The sequence below is a fragment of the Pagrus major genome, chromosome 5, assembly GCF_040436345.1.
Source record: "Pagrus major chromosome 5, Pma_NU_1.0".
Classification (NCBI taxonomy): Eukaryota; Metazoa; Chordata; class Actinopteri; order Spariformes; family Sparidae; genus Pagrus; species Pagrus major.
In genome coordinates this window covers 19291979-19307575 of record NC_133219.1, presented here as the reverse complement: position 1 = coordinate 19307575, position 15597 = coordinate 19291979, and the positions used below count along the sequence as shown (strand labels likewise).

Below are 15597 nucleotides of genomic sequence, written 5' to 3'. Positions count from 1 at the left end.
TAACATGCAACGGGTATTTATTCAAAGATAAAATACGTCATTTCCCTGAACACAGCTTTTAGAAAAGACTCTTGACTTCTTTACTTGAAAAACATTATGGATGGGACATTTCAGTTTGTGCATACATTTAGGAACTGTGAGTACATTTTCAAAGTACTGATATGGTTCACATCTGCCAGATGTTCAATCTTCTCCATGCACCAAGGTACCAACCACATAGCAGTGGCATGTACTTAACAGATGGCTCCACAGTGAGGCAAAAACACTGCAGGATCAGAATCCTGATCGCAGCAGCATTTAACACATTTTTGAACTGCTAGTAACAACACAAAAAGGTAGCAGAGGTTGCAATAAGTAGTTTTCAAAGATATTTCACTTTGATGTAAAAAATTCAACTTTTAATACATCACTATCCTTGTGCAGTTCAAAATATTACAGTAAGTCAAGAGGAAAAAAAAGCACCATCTCACATTTAGCTGTTATCCATGCTGATGTCCAAAAAAATCTGCTTAAAAACTTGTAATATAGTAAATATTGTAACTTCAAGAAAATAACCACAAAACAAGTTTTTATATAAAAAATGGTTTTAACAATTTCTTTTTTCAGTATAAAACATTACAGAGTCCCAGGCCAATCAAACAAATTCACTGTCACCATTTGAAATAATCATGAACTCCCCAGTCAAACGTACTACAATAACATACAAAGGGTTTTTTTTGTCGTTAAGGGATTTTCTGTACTTTTTTCTAGTTATGGGAAAATATTACAACACAAAGCCTAACAATCACTCTTCTTTTGCTATAATATTAATAAAAAAGAACAAATGTGAACTCCTGGTCCTATCAAAGCCCAAGCCCCGAAATTTCTGGTCAACATGGCGTCTATGCAGTCTTCTGCTGGCCCTTCTTCCCAATGAGGGATTTGTGGATGTGGGGAATGACACCTGAAAACAAAAGAAAACATTGGTGAGATCAAATGTTTAATGCAAAGGCAACTGTGATAGGCAGAATAATATTTCTACTGAATGTAACAAACAGAGTGAGCAGATCACTGCGGCATCAAAGCCAGCGTGATGCACATACACTGAAGACAAAAACGAAAAAGCAGAATTCTGTTTGGGAAACTGCCAGCTCACCTCCTCCAGCAATTGTTGCCTTGATGAGAGAGTCCAACTCCTCATCACCACGGATGGCCAGCTGCAAATGACGGGGAGTGATACGCTTCACCTTCAAGTCTTTGGAGGCGTTACCCGCCAACTCTAGTACCTGAGAAAAAAAAATGACCACAAATGACGCAAAAAGCACCATCTCACACAGAAACACGGCATGATGTGATAACCAGTGCCCAACATTATCAGTAAACATGCACAAAATGAGGAACGCTTACTTCAGCAGTGAGGTACTCAAGAATAGCAGCACTGTACACAGCTGCTGTGGCTCCTACACGACCATGACTGGTTGTGCGAGTCTTCAAGTGCCTGTGGATACGACCCACTGGGAACTGGCAGGAAACAGACACGAGACAGTGGTTTGAGTCAAGCAAAAAAGGGGCAACCCCTCTGTGGCCAGGGAGGGTGACACGCAAGATATGCAGTAAAACCACAAATGGGCGTATGGGAACGAAAGAGATTTACCTGCAGCCCAGCCCTCTGGGAGCGGGACACTGCTTTCGCCTTGGCTTTGCCACTGTCTTTTCCTGCCTTGCCACCAGCCTGCATGGGGTGAAATAACAAACAAGCACATTAAATCAGACAAGCGAGACAAAAAACTGAAGCAGAAATGTCAGGCTACAGTGCTTGTACTTTGCGAAAGAATAAGCCCTGCATAACAAGAACTAAACAGCATCACCTCATATGTTTGAATGACATTTAACCAAATAATAGCGGATGAAGTGGCTCAATTACAAAAAGGGAAATGAATCAAATAAAGTCAACACTGAACGCACTGCATTAGCACGTCAATGGGTAACAGATGCCCGATTAAACTAGTATTGCTTTCCCGCCAATCAAAAGTAAAACATAAACATAGAAGAGCGGCATTGATAGTGGTTGCCAGAAATTGCCCGCATAAATCATACAAAAAAATAACCCGATTAAGTTGAAAAAACTAACAGACTCATTCTAACAAAAACCATGAGATGCTGTTAGCGGGCTGCTGCCACTGACCCCGCGACAAACACAAAACAGACGCGCCGCTTTAAGACGGTCAACTGTGAGTTCTCATTCACAAATTCCAACAGGAGAAAAGTTTGCCTCAAAGTCAACTAAGCTAGGCGCAGAGAAAGCATAGAGTGAATTTTACTCCATTTTACTAGTTTATGGACGTATTGTGCACGACTTACGGTCAACTACGAGCAGTTAACCAACCGTTAAGCTAATGAAATAGCTAAACTTAGCTTCTTGGTTGCTAATGGTTGCTAATCCACCTTTCAGATGGGCTCAGGCTACACCGAGTGAAAAAACACGTTAGTATGTCACCGGATTTATACTTCTAATCAAGCTCTTCGTTTCTGCAAAAGATGAACTATCCGAAAAACAAACCAACCGCGGCAAATATGTTACCTCTGACGGGAAGGCAACAAAATTCAGACTTCTCGCGCTAATGGTAATGCTAACGTGTTAGCTGACAGTTAGCTCTTTAGCAAGCTTTTTAACCACACACCTTCTGCTCGAATTTCCTCAGTTTAAATTCAAAACAACACTTTCTACAGTAGCAAATTAATTGCAGCACTAATGTGCCGATACCCTTGATGATACATGTAATATTTGCCGAGGCGCACATACCATTTTTCCGTCTCTTTATTTGATTGTAGAACTGAGTAGATAGCAAACAATTTCGGCTCCCGAAAGCAAAGAAACAATAAACCCTTTCGGAAATCTTTTGGATGAGACCCCTCGTGGGAGTCTAGACAGCCAATCACAGAGTGTGTTGTTACTTCGAATCTCTGTTCCGACCAATCGCCAGACGGCTTGCAGAGCATTCACCCATCCCCCACCGTAAGATCGCCGTGCCTGCCTTTGCGCACGAAACCAACAAGTAGGCGGGACTGTGAGTGGAGTGTCCTTCCAGGGGCATCCGTCCCAAAATTGCAAAAAAATACATAATCAGGAGGCCGTAGTTGAATTTCACTCCTAAATTTCAGTACAAGGACACTCATCAGGTGTTCACATACAGGTACTTTTGTACTGACTGCATAGGGGAACTGGTAATGGCAACAGTTTATCATCAAAGGACAAAATATCCACTGCGAATATATGTCAGTACACGACTTTAATACTTACACGGAGAGCTGGTATGTATTGCAAATATAATATGTACTCGAATGTCACACAGGAGGCGGTTATGTTTTAATGACAGACAGGACAACTGGCGAATCAAATGCAAGCTCTCTATCTGATGTTTTGACTGGCGGCTGAAGCAGCCAATCAGAGCTCAGCAGGCAGCGTCCGGTTTCCTCTGCGAGCTCGGCAAGCAAGGGGGGGTGGGGGTCAAAGATACGCAGTGAAACGGGCTGCTGGTGGCGAAGATGGCGGATGGGGACAGTGGCAGTGAGCGCGGTGGCAGCAGCGGCGGCGGAGGGGGAGGAGGAGGCGGCGGCGGGTTTCAGCATTACCAGCGAGACTCGGAGACCCAGGAGCTGGCCTCGAAGCGGCTGGACATTCAGAACAAACGCTTCTACCTTGACGTGAAGCAGAACGCCAAAGGCCGGTTCATCAAAATCGCCGAGGTCGGCGCCGGGGGCTCGAAAAGTCGGCTGACCCTCTCGATGTCAGTTGCTGCAGAGTTCCGCGACTACCTGGGGGATTTCATAGAGCACTACGCCCAGCTTGGGCCTAGTACCCCGGAGCAGATCGCTCAATCTTCCGGTGGGGATGACACCGGGCCTAGACGGGCCTTGAAGAGCGAGTTCCTGGTGCGTGAGAACCGAAAATACTACCTCGATCTGAAGGAGAACCAGCGGGGTCGGTTTCTCCGGATCCGACAGACCGTCAACCGAGGCCCCGGTTTCGGAGTCGGAGTGGGTGGCATCCCCGGCGCTGGCATGCAGGCCGGGCAAACCATCGCACTCCCGGCCCAGGGCTTAATAGAGTTCCGCGACGCTTTGGCCAAGTTGATAGACGACTACGGCGGCGATGAGGAGGAGCTGGCCGGCGGCGGAGGGGCCGGGGGCTACAGCGAGCTTCCGGAGGGCACCTCGATCATGGTGGACTCCAAGCGGTTCTTCTTTGACGTGGGATCCAACAAGTACGGAGTTTTCTTACGGGTGAGCGAAGTGAAGCCCAGTTACAGAAACTCTATAACAATCCCCTTCAAGGCGTGGAGCAAGTTCGGGGGAGCGTTCAGCCGCTACGCCGAGGAAATGAAAGAGATCCAGGAGCGGCACCGGGATAAGATGTACGAGAGGAGAGCCGGAGAGGAGTCGGAGGGCGACGACGTGGAAGACGATTGATGGAGAGGTGGCTAACTTAGTTGTGATGAAGCTGACAACATGATGCAAAGCCTGACGAGAAACAGAGAGAGGAACGACTATTCTGTGCATGACGAATCGAAGTTTAAAATGCTAAAACAAACGGATTAAAAAAAAAAAAAGTATATTTGACTGAGAAATTACTGTCTATATAAGAGAATCATGTCCTAAAGTTTAGGTGGATGTTATAGCTAAATGAGTGCGGACTGCAGAAGTCAGCTCCTGTATGAGATTCCCCATTGATAAAAAAAAAAAATGTATAAAAAAATTATCACTATATATATATATATCTATCTTAACATATATATATATTGATTGTCTATTTGATAAGGTCACACACCTAGCCCAGCAAATTAAGTTTGACAGTGCTCAAGACACAGCGGTAGGCTGCCAGTCTCACTTCCTGGTTGATATCCAATGGTAAGAGCTCACCTGGTGCTGACCTGTAGTCTGTGATGATAATAAGGAAGCTTGACATACTCACAGAAGCAGGTGCAGAGTGGGAGTGAGACAGAGCGCCTGCATCACTCACCATGGCTGTGTGTGTTTTTAAGTCTAAAACGACCTGTAATGGACCGCTTACCAAGACAGACCCACAACACCCGGAGCCACAGACTCAGCTATAGGGGGAATCCTTGGCATCGCAGGACATCCGCTTGGCCCAGCGAGGTCCCGTAAGGTGATCTGTTACAAGCACATGACTCATTTGGATTTCTATGGACAATCCAAATAAGTCAAAAATGACCTCCCTCCCTCTTCCTTCCTTGCTTCCTTCACTGTCTCTCTCCCTCCCGGGCCATCCCTCAGGTGCTAAATTTCTGCTCCGATAGCTGAAATGTGGTGAGGCATGCTCACGCGTTGCTTCTTTTGTCTCAGTATTTTGGGGTATATCAGCATTACCTGTGCCTGTGCATCATCCTCAAGAGGTCTTGGGTGCAGAGCTGCTCAGCCAGTTGCTGCAGCAGAGACGTCTGTGGCAACTGATGATGTCTCATAAGATGCAGGCCCATGTCTGACCCCTATGACCTTTTTTTATCAAAGGGGAAGCGGTGAGCTCAGGCCTCTTGCACTGGTCACAATTTTTCGAGTTAAAAGCTTAATATCGCCGGGCTTGAGCTACGGTCTCAAGGGAATTGACCTTGTTGACGTATTTAGAGTGCGCCATTTGGATCCTTTAATCTTGAACTCAGACCATTAATGACTGAAGCAATATTCAGTCTGATTGTAAGAAAAATTAGGTGCTTTTGGAAAACAAAACCCACAGTGGGGGTGCTGTACCTAAAGAAAAAAATAAATAAAAAATATATACTGGAAGAGATTTACTTACTAAAAAGATCAAGTATAGATAGAATTATTTTTCAAAAGAGATATATTGAATTATGTCTTAGAAATATGAGACATTTATTAGATAATGCTGCCTAAAGTGGCTTATTTAAAACACTAAACTTGGATGCAACTGTCCAGGGTGATATTTCATACCTGCTTTTTTTCCTAACATTTCTTTTATTCCTTAGAGGAAATTAAGAAGAGTACAACAAATTGATAACACAGTATGTTATAGCAATTTCTAGAAACGACTTCTTTGAAGTAGTTTGTCAGCAAACACTCAGCACTCCAGTTCACTTTACATAGCATCGAGCTGTCCCCTCGTTTCAGTCCAACTGTTTAACCATGTTTTGTCACAAACTGGCTTTCCATCAGTTGCCATACGACGCAAACACCTGCAATCATCAACATTTTGTCTTTAGTGCTCCTTTTTAACAATACAATCTCTTTTTTTGCATGCCTGCTCTTACGCGGAGCTGCCTTGTGTTCTTTTCTTTTGCGTATTCTGATTGCTGTATGATGGTATTTATCCATTTTTGAGAGCGGTTTAAAGTTTTGTTTTCTTGCAATGGAAAAAAGTTTACTTCTCAGCCTAATAATAAAAAAAAAGCCACAAAGTTCCCATGCTTTGGGGAATGTCACTTTCATTGTCCCACTTCCTTTGGTGTGTAAACCTCTTGTTGAATTTTACTTTACCCACTTCAACACAACAAACGCAGAAATGCCATATGAAAAAAAACAAACACCTGGGAGCAATAGTTTTTTTCTTTTCTATTGATATAAATATACTATATATAATATTACACATGAGATTGAACTACATCCTTCTTCCTGTACTGTGTTACGTGAAATGGCAGCTGTTTCAGTCGTGTGTTCTGCTGTAATATTCTACCAAGTTCCTTTCAACGAGAAATAAAAAAGGTTTTTGCTCAGGAGAGGTGTGGTCTTTTTATCCCCCCAGAGATCGCTGACTTTCCGGGGTGAGTGCAACAAAGGTGTCACCAATTTTTTTGTTTTAGATAACAGCTTGTTTTCATCATTGATTAACCAGCAGGTAATTTTCTCAAAATCACTTTGTCCAAAAAATAATGAAAAATGCTTGTCACAATTTTCTAGAGTTCAAGGAGATGTGTTTAAAATTTAAATTCCTTGATTTGTCTGAGCCACAGTCCAAAACCCAGATATTCAATTTATAATTATAGAACTGTAAGTAAATTAAAATTAGTTCATTTTTGTTTTAAAAAATGGCCTAAACGATGAGCTAAAGAAACGTATTCCAAGGAAAAACATCTTTCTATGCATAAAATGGCCCCTGTAAGAAATGTATTATTACATATGACATCATCACACTGTTAATAGTGACGCATCTTAAAATGTACTCAAATTTTACTGCCAGCTGCTGGAGGTAGAGTTAGTTTTAACTATTTAATGTGCAGTTGGCTGGTTTAGTTTTTTGATTCCCATCATTTAAGATGATTAATGGGAGATAAAAGGAAAAAACTAAAATCTGATATGTTTTTGTGTTTTAAAATATCCAAATGCGTTCACCTCTTTTGGTCTGAAAGGGTTATTTAAATGAAACAAACTAAGATATTCAGAAATGAGAGTCTCTTTAGTGAAGCTGACTCACATACATCTAAAATGTAACAAGCAGCCCGAACAAGCTTTTTGTAAGGGGTTACAAACCAAGAAGGCTGTGAGTCTCTGCTCTGATCTCTAGCCTATCATGTTTTTTTTCCATGTAAAATCTTCATATGAAAAGTAACTTGTTACTATAACTATTAAATAAAAATAGTGGAGTAAAAAAAAACAGGGTATACAGTGACATAAAATAGAAATACTTAAGTAAAGCCCTTGATTAAATGTACTTAGTTACTTTCTACCACTGGCAGGTAAACATTGGAGAAGGAGTTTAATAAAAACAGAAATCCCACAATAGTTAGGATCCTTTTTTTTTTTCAAAGAGCTGAACAAAGACAGTTTACACAAGTGCAGTGTTTGTAGTGCTCACTTCACCACTGAGTTTGAAAGGAAAGAAGAAGAATGAAAGACAAATCTCTGTCAGCAACAGCGTGTCACATAGGAGTTTACATAAATCAGCATGTACAAAATGCTATGTGTCGAGTTCAAATAAGAGATAACAGCTGGCAGTTTGACAGATCAGATTCTCCCCTCTGGTGGAAAGTGTGTGAGTGAAGTCCCTTGCAGTGCTCTTTGTTTTTGTTGGCTGACTGTTGCGCATTGTCATCCTTCTGAGACTACATGTAAGACATTTTTGTGGTGACGAACACAACTTACTGATCAGGTCAAGTGGTTCCAGTATCATCTGTAACATCTGTTTTGGAGATCTACTGTAGCCTAAATGTCAGCTTGTGTTTCTGATACATTGAGATACTCTCAGGTGATAGACATTATCGGCTGTGAGGTATGAAGATGGCAATCAGTGAGGAGGACAGTGGTGTCAGTAGTTGAGATTTTTCACTTAAGTATAATCAATATGACAGTGTGAAATACTCCATTCAAAGTAAAAGTACTGTATTCAAACCTTACCTAAGTTACAGTCTATAAATAAGAACGATCAAATACGATGTATTTAATCAATAATTCATTATCACAAATATACATTTTTATGTTCCTGTAATATCATATACTGTATTATCACACACACATATATCTATATATATATATATATATATATATATATATATATCTATATATATATATATATATATATATATATATATATATATATATATATATATATATATATATATATATATATATATATATATAGATATATACATATAGATATATATAGATATATATATAAACATCCAAAGTGCAGAGGTGCATCAAAAAACCTGACAGCAATAAAAGATTACAGAGTACAGTACTGTGTTAAAACTGTGACAATTACTTCACGGGTAAATAACCTGATGCACACATTCACTTAACTGTTTCATTCAATGACATCATTTCAATGGCATGATTGAATGAGAAATCTGAATGGTACTTTTACATCAGCTGATCTACTTAATGTAGGTTTGATTTGGACCTTCACGTATGTACCTGCCATTATCTGAAATTGACAAACTGTCAAACTTAACCTCCGGGAAGCAGGGCCGATTGAGGCCGGTGTATCCTTCGAGGTTTGCCTGAGAGCTAAAAATACTCTGCTGTACGCAGGCCTACATGGCGCAGGTCAACAGGGCAATGTGTGAAAGGCCTGACGGGGCAGCTTCCACTGTGCAGTTTTATTTTAGAGGTACTGAAAATGACCCAGCTGTCTGCAGTTTGTCAATCCCTAGACAGAGGCAGGAGGATTCACAGTAAAAATAAAAAAGGATGGAGGAGAATGCTGGTATGCTGGTAATGCCAAGTAAAAGACAAATATTTCATGTATCCAGGTGCATTTTACTTTTTAAACGGAAAATCGTACTAAAAGAGAATTTATTATATTGAGAATATTTTGGACCTAAAAATTTCCCTTTCCTGAAAAGTGTCCTCCTGTGAGCTGGAAAACAGAGCATTGCTGATTTCTCCTCAAACCTCTTCACTCAGTCCTCTTTTTCGATGTGCAGCAACAATGTGTACAACAGTTAATCTCACATTGGAAATACACTAGTGCAACCAAAACACAAAACCCTAACCTGCATTGTGTTTCAAACTGTTGGCCTTGTCGATCCCGCCCTCTCTTCCTATACTCGAACGATCTCTAGCTAAACGTCTGCACCTCCTGGGAGTTGCACGCCAACATTTAAACGCACAGAAAAGGAACAGCCTGTAATTACTCTCTTTACTCTTGAAAGCAATGTTATATTTCAAAATGGCGCGTTTGTGTTTTGTCCTTTATTCCTCCTGTTGCACGGAAGTGACGATTCTGTCCACCAATCAACAGACTGCAGTGTGTCTAGCTCCACCCCTTACGCGCCAGATCAGTGTGCTAGGTACCTTAACCGAATGGTTATGAAAATCAAGATGGTACAGAATGGTTTTGGTTTTTTTCTTTTGGTACCATTCACAACATTTGACCATCAAAACGCAAACAATTGTGTAAAGAAACCAAACTGAACTGAACCATACTGCCTGGTGGAAACGAGGCTATAGAGGTCATCAAGGAAGGAAATGAAGCTTTCAGTGGTTGAGTTTAAGTGAGAAAACAGATTCTGAATTTTGAAGGATGTGGTCACTGACTGCATTTTGTGTGATCCACAATTTGGTCAGCATGACTTCAGTTGTGCTGACTGTGGGAAGAGAGCTGAAATAGGGAACTCAGTATTGAGAAATGCTGTCTTGAAGTCTTATGATGCCATCAGGTGACACTTTGTGGAGTTGCACCTCTGACACTGACTGACCTCAGCGGCCTGATTGAAAGTTTTGCTTTGAGACGTTTTATCAATATCAGTTTTAGTTGAATGCAGTTGTAGCGTCATAAAATGTGTCCATACACCAGTAAAGCCAGTGCACCAGTGTCCTGGTCTTAAATGGAATAGCAGTGGAGATGGCTAAAGTAAATCATGAGAAAAGTATCCGTGTTTGCCTTATCTGACAATAACAACTTCATCATTTTGATGTTTACTTTAGCTTTGCTATCATTCAGTCTATGGAGCAGTTTATAATCTATACCAGGCCGAATGAAACCTCAAGGACATCCCTCTGGCAAAAATGAACTGGTCCCTATTGGGCATTAGTGGTGCAAATTAGCAAATACATTTGCAATGTATGTATTTTATCTATATTATAAATATATTTGTGATCAAATCACCTCAAATAATTTTCCAGTTTTAAAGTTTAATGCAAATTTTAGATTCTTTTTTAGATTCGGCCCCCTTAAAAAAATAAACCTTAAACTATTTGTCCACTAGGCAGCAGCAAAAACTCACAGCAACACAACCTTGAAAACTGTTTCCCCAAGTTTTTTTGATTGACATGCTTTGCTAAATTTGGGCCACACCTGCACCTAAGTCTTACTTTCTACAATGTCAGTGCATTGCAACTAAATCATGGTCAAGGGTAAGGAAAGATTGTGGTTAATAAAAAGTTGAACTTTATTTTGCATGTCTGTGAGAGAACACAAACCCCATGTCTCTCTATCCACTGACCTGCCTCCGAACCTTGCAGCTGCACCCTGTAAGAAATGTCTGTCAGACAGTCAAATAGCTTCAGAAACTCCTCCATCCACAGCTTTCTGTTGTCAGATTAGGGAGAGGCTGTGTCTGACAAAGAATATCTCTGGCCTTATCTCTCTGGTTCTGTTTTTCTTCATTCTTTACACAACTATGTCTGTATCATGTGAACAACTGAGTTCAACACTATGAATGTCTTCCAGGAGAGATTGTCAGAAAATATGCACATTATATATATATATATATATATATATACGTTATCTCCATATTTAAAATATATCAAATACAATATTTACCCTTGAGTGCTGGCGTTGGTGACTATAAACACATTTGATCAGACAACATGTCTTACAAACTAGTTCTGATCTAGCGTAAAGCTGAACCTTACTTTCTCTCTTGCTACTTCCTGCATTGACACTGAACCTTGGCACTGGACATTGTGAATTGTCTTGTAGAATAAAAAATATAGTATTTAAGCTTTTGGGGTTTTGTAAATCCTCTAAAACAGTGTTTCCCAAACTTTATACACTGTGTGCCACCTCAGAAAATATCAGGGTCTCCAACTACCACCATAGCAACCAACATTTTAAAACAGTACAGTCAATCTACTCTAATCAGCTTAACTTGTTTTCTCCATTTGCTGCTAATGTTAGCAGGTGCTGTTGACTTCGTAACAGGGCTGCTTGAAAAATTCTCCTCACGCTCCACATTTCTCTTCCCCATTTCCCTGTCTGTCATTTTATCTTAATATTTTGCTGTCACAGTTTAAGTTTAGCTCGTCTTTTTTTATATTATGGATGATGTATGCATGCGCAACGTGCATGAAAAATATTTAGGAAGGACAACATTTATTTTTTATTTTTTAAAATACATAATTCTGCACTATTTTGATTAATTATACTGTATGTTTTTATATTAACTTATTTAATTTTCAAAAAACACATCTGGGATTCCCCCACGTACCACTAGAGGGAGCTTGCATACCACTCGTACCACAGTTCGAGAATTGTGGCTCTCAAGTAAATTGCAGGGGAAGCATGTACAAGCAAGCAAAGTTGTGCTCAGAGGGAACACAACCTGCTTGTTTGGGGTTTCTGGACGTGAACTGCTTGTTGGAGCAACTAACTTCATAATTATGCATGACGTGTTTGAGAAACCCCTCAGTCATCAAACTGGATGATGCTTATGCAGCAGAGCAAACATGTTAGCTTGAGAGGCAGCTGTATTTGTTGCTAGTTGTTCGGACCAATCAGTGTCCTATGAGGAACTACCTGCAGCTATGTGTTAGGTGTGACGACCAGCAAGAGAAGTGACTGTTTGAAAACAATAATGGCTCCTCACGGGGTTAGCATAGATGCTTCTATCTGTTATATCAGAACTGGAGAGTGTTTTTCATTGAAAGAATAGCAAAGAACGGCACTGAAGGCTTTTCTCAATGGGAAAGTTTTTTTTCACTCTTCTCCCAACTGGCTTTGGTAAGACTGTGATCTACAAACTGGCTCCACTGGTAGCACTCCCTTGCTACATCATATGGATCATTGATGTGATTGGTTATAGTTAGCCCATGAAACATCATGATAGACAGATGTTTCATTATAATCCCTTGCCAAGAACTTTTTGAAACTGTCTGCCGTCTTCCAAAAAGTTTCTAAGGATGACTTCACTTACGTTTCTGTGTAACAAACCGCCTGGTACATCAGGTTAGCAAACACGCTGTGCTCGTAGAAATGCTGACCATTCAAAGCATCCATCACGGCCATCACGTACTGGATGCTGTTTCACAACACAGTGCCTTGCAAAAGAATTGGCCCTTGGTCGCCTGTATTGGTCATGAGACATATGGGGCGTAAAGTGACCCAGACAGGAAGGGTCACGGCGCAACATGACGACAGAGCTGTGTGGAAACTAACTGGTGACCTGGTTCCTCATCAAATTTCCACAGTTTCGCAATCATATGCAGAATGATGATTGTCATGTAAACAAGTGCTTTGAGTAAGCATTTGGGTAGTTGCAAACATGACTAAGTGTTTTTCGAGGCTTGCTGTCTGTCTGATGTTTCACCAGAGCGCCATCAGCACGTTCTGTGATCCACAGTACCCTGTGAGGATGAGCTAAATCCACTGCCGAGTACTCCACTTCCTCTTAGCCTTCGCTTTCATTCACATAAACGAGCACCCGCCCATCCTCCCTGTGTTAGATACAGCCTCCGTGACCTTTCTGAGCGCTGACTGATGAAAAATGAAGAGGCACAGAGCACTAATGTGTGGGAGTGAGAGGAAGAGGACAGCTCAAGGGCACGTAATACCACGCTGAGCCGTGTGCCAGTGAAAGAGGGGATTATTTCTCATGGCCTTGGTGTCCTGATGGCCTGCTCCAGAGATACGAGCCGCAGTAAGCTGCCCATCCATCGTTCTGAGCAGGCGAGGAGTCAGAGCTAGTTAAGGCTGTAAGGTATTGAATACACCTATGCACAACCCCACACACATGTGTGGACACATGCTACCCATCAGTACTGCATGATGATGCAAGAAGTTATTAGTAACAGTAATTGGAGAACTGAGAGTGTTTCATTGGAAAACACGTCAAGACATCATTGTTTGAGGGTTTAAATGTTCCCATGCATCTTTTACAAGTGAGCAGCAGTACAAAAACTGAGTCACTTTTTCAAAACTGTTCAAGACAGACCTTACGCCCCATTCCTACCACAGAGGAAATATTATTTAATCTTTTAATCTTTATTAAAACCACTATCAAAATAATCAGAGGTCCCTCTTGGACACAATGATTGCAGGATGTCAGCAATTATCTGCAGACGATTGACAGGGATGGATCAGGCATGCAAAAAGTTTTTCTCTCCAGTATCCTGCAAGAGAAAAAAAGCACAATCCATGCCAAAATTTTTTTTTTTTTTTTTTTTGAATGTTGGTTTATGCTTATTTGAAAAACAAATAAAATATACTTTTACAAAGACACTAATTGCAATGCTACCTGTTGTTAGTGTTTTTTAGGTCATTATATAATGCACTACAAAGTGTTACTGTGTTTTCTGTTGCATCAGTGCATTTTGGATGTGAGATTCACTGATGTGCTAAGCTGCATGTGCGTAAGGAGTAAGTGTTGTGTAAATGAGAAATGTGCGAGGGTTGGGTAATGAGCCCTTCAAGGTTTACCAGAAAGTAATTTACATCTTAGGTTACAATCAGGATCCAACACGCACGCAGCTGTATTGTGTGTGTGCCCAAGTTGACTCTCCTAATACTGGAAATGGTAAAAACAAGCCGTCTTGAAGGACATTACTGACAGTCAGACGGGCCTTCTTCTCAGCAGACATGTGAGTCATCATTAGAAGAAGCCCGCTTGCTACATATTACATTAAAGGTGCAATATGTAAAAATTTTAGTTTAAGATATTAAAAATTAACTAAAATCACCAGAATGTGAAGAAATAACAGTTCTGAAGTTATGTCAAAGTCAACTATGTACTGTATTGCAGCGATTTCTGTTGAAGTTAGCATGCTAACCAGTTAGCCCCGGGCTTGAAAACCTCTTTCTCCCAGCAGTCCAAAGCTCCGTTAGCAGCGTAATGCGGCAATCCAGATGCATGGTACACCACCCGCCCGAGTTGCTCTTAAGCGCGAATGTGACATAATTTTCTGGCTTGTAGCACTTTTAGCACTCCAGTTTGTCTTTGTGGGCATCGCTACACGACGAGTCGGGGAAGAACATGGATGCCATCAGGGCAGCAGCTGTCTCGGTAGTGCTGGACGCTTGCCTAGAACACGAGAGCAAGCTCATGGCTCATCTAAACAAGCTCCGGGATGAGGAGACAGAAGAAAAATAGAAAAAACCTTTTTGGGTACTGTGTCAGGTCAATGTGAAATAATAATTTTTTTTTTTTTTTTTACAGAAACACTAACATTTCAAGTAACTCCGTTATTGCAAGCCTTACATTTCAATAATATTTTGCCATTTTCGCCTATTTCAATTTCAACAAGTGCTGTCTGTTATTGTTAGCTACATTAGCCTCTTTAGCAAACCAGCTCGAAAACAAAACTTTACATTGTATTGCACGCACAGCAAGACCGTGCAATGCATAATTTGGTGACCAGACTAAAGCAGCAATGTAATCAAGTGTGTAAGAGCATTTAAAATCAAATCATTAAAACGACCAACGTGGTACAAATACAAAGAAAATACATCTCAACTTACCATCAATTACGGGCGCAGCCATCTTTGTTTGTCTAGTCGTACGGTTATCCTCGCTCTCCTCAGTGTACTCTCAGGAGCCCCGAGTGGGACAGTTGATATTACGAAAAAAAGGGGCGTGCCTCGAAATGTCGCGAGACAGCTGGAAGATTTCACACTTTGCAACTCGGGCGGGTGGTGTACCATGCATCTGGATTGCTGCATAAACACCAACACTCTCATGTTGTCTGGCTAGCTGCATGTCTAACAGTAGCTGCAGTCATGGATGTATAAACAGAAGACAGTTAGCAGTAGTTAGCAGTTACTCTGCTGATATACTTCCCCTTTGTGTGGGAGTATGATTTCAACAGGTGGCCAATCTTACATATTACACCTTTAACAACATCTGTGTTCAACTCAAGTGTCCCAGTAAGACCAGTCATGTTCTTATGAAATCATCAATATATGAGACCTGGAGCTAAATAATTTGGAAG

The 15597-nt window shown here is 41.0% G+C and overlaps 2 protein-coding genes across 3 annotated transcripts; one reads left to right on the top strand and one right to left on the bottom strand.

Moving 5' to 3' along the window:
• Positions 1-2871, bottom strand: h2az2a (H2A.Z variant histone 2a). Of its 2 annotated transcripts, XM_073467155.1 has the most exons (5): positions 2783-2871; positions 1634-1711; positions 1387-1500; positions 1136-1265; positions 1-943 (listed from the first exon to the last, which is right to left on the bottom strand). In XM_073467155.1, exons 1-5 carry the CDS (start codon positions 2783-2785, stop codon positions 882-884), a joined length of 387 nt encoding a protein of 128 aa, XP_073323256.1. In that variant the 5' UTR covers positions 2786-2871; the 3' UTR covers positions 1-881. The 2 variants fall into 2 exon arrangements, with proteins under 2 accessions (XP_073323256.1, XP_073323254.1); XM_073467153.1 differs by lacking the exon at positions 2783-2871 and having other exon boundaries at positions 745-943; positions 1634-1717.
• A 645-nt stretch (positions 2872-3516) lies between these two features.
• LOC140996451 (transcriptional regulator protein Pur-beta) lies at positions 3517-6728 on the top strand. The gene has a single exon (XM_073466864.1). The coding sequence runs from the start codon at positions 3526-3528 to the stop codon at positions 4447-4449; it is 924 nt and encodes a 307-aa protein (XP_073322965.1). The 5' UTR covers positions 3517-3525; the 3' UTR covers positions 4450-6728.
• The last annotated feature ends 8869 nt before the right edge of the window (positions 6729-15597 follow it).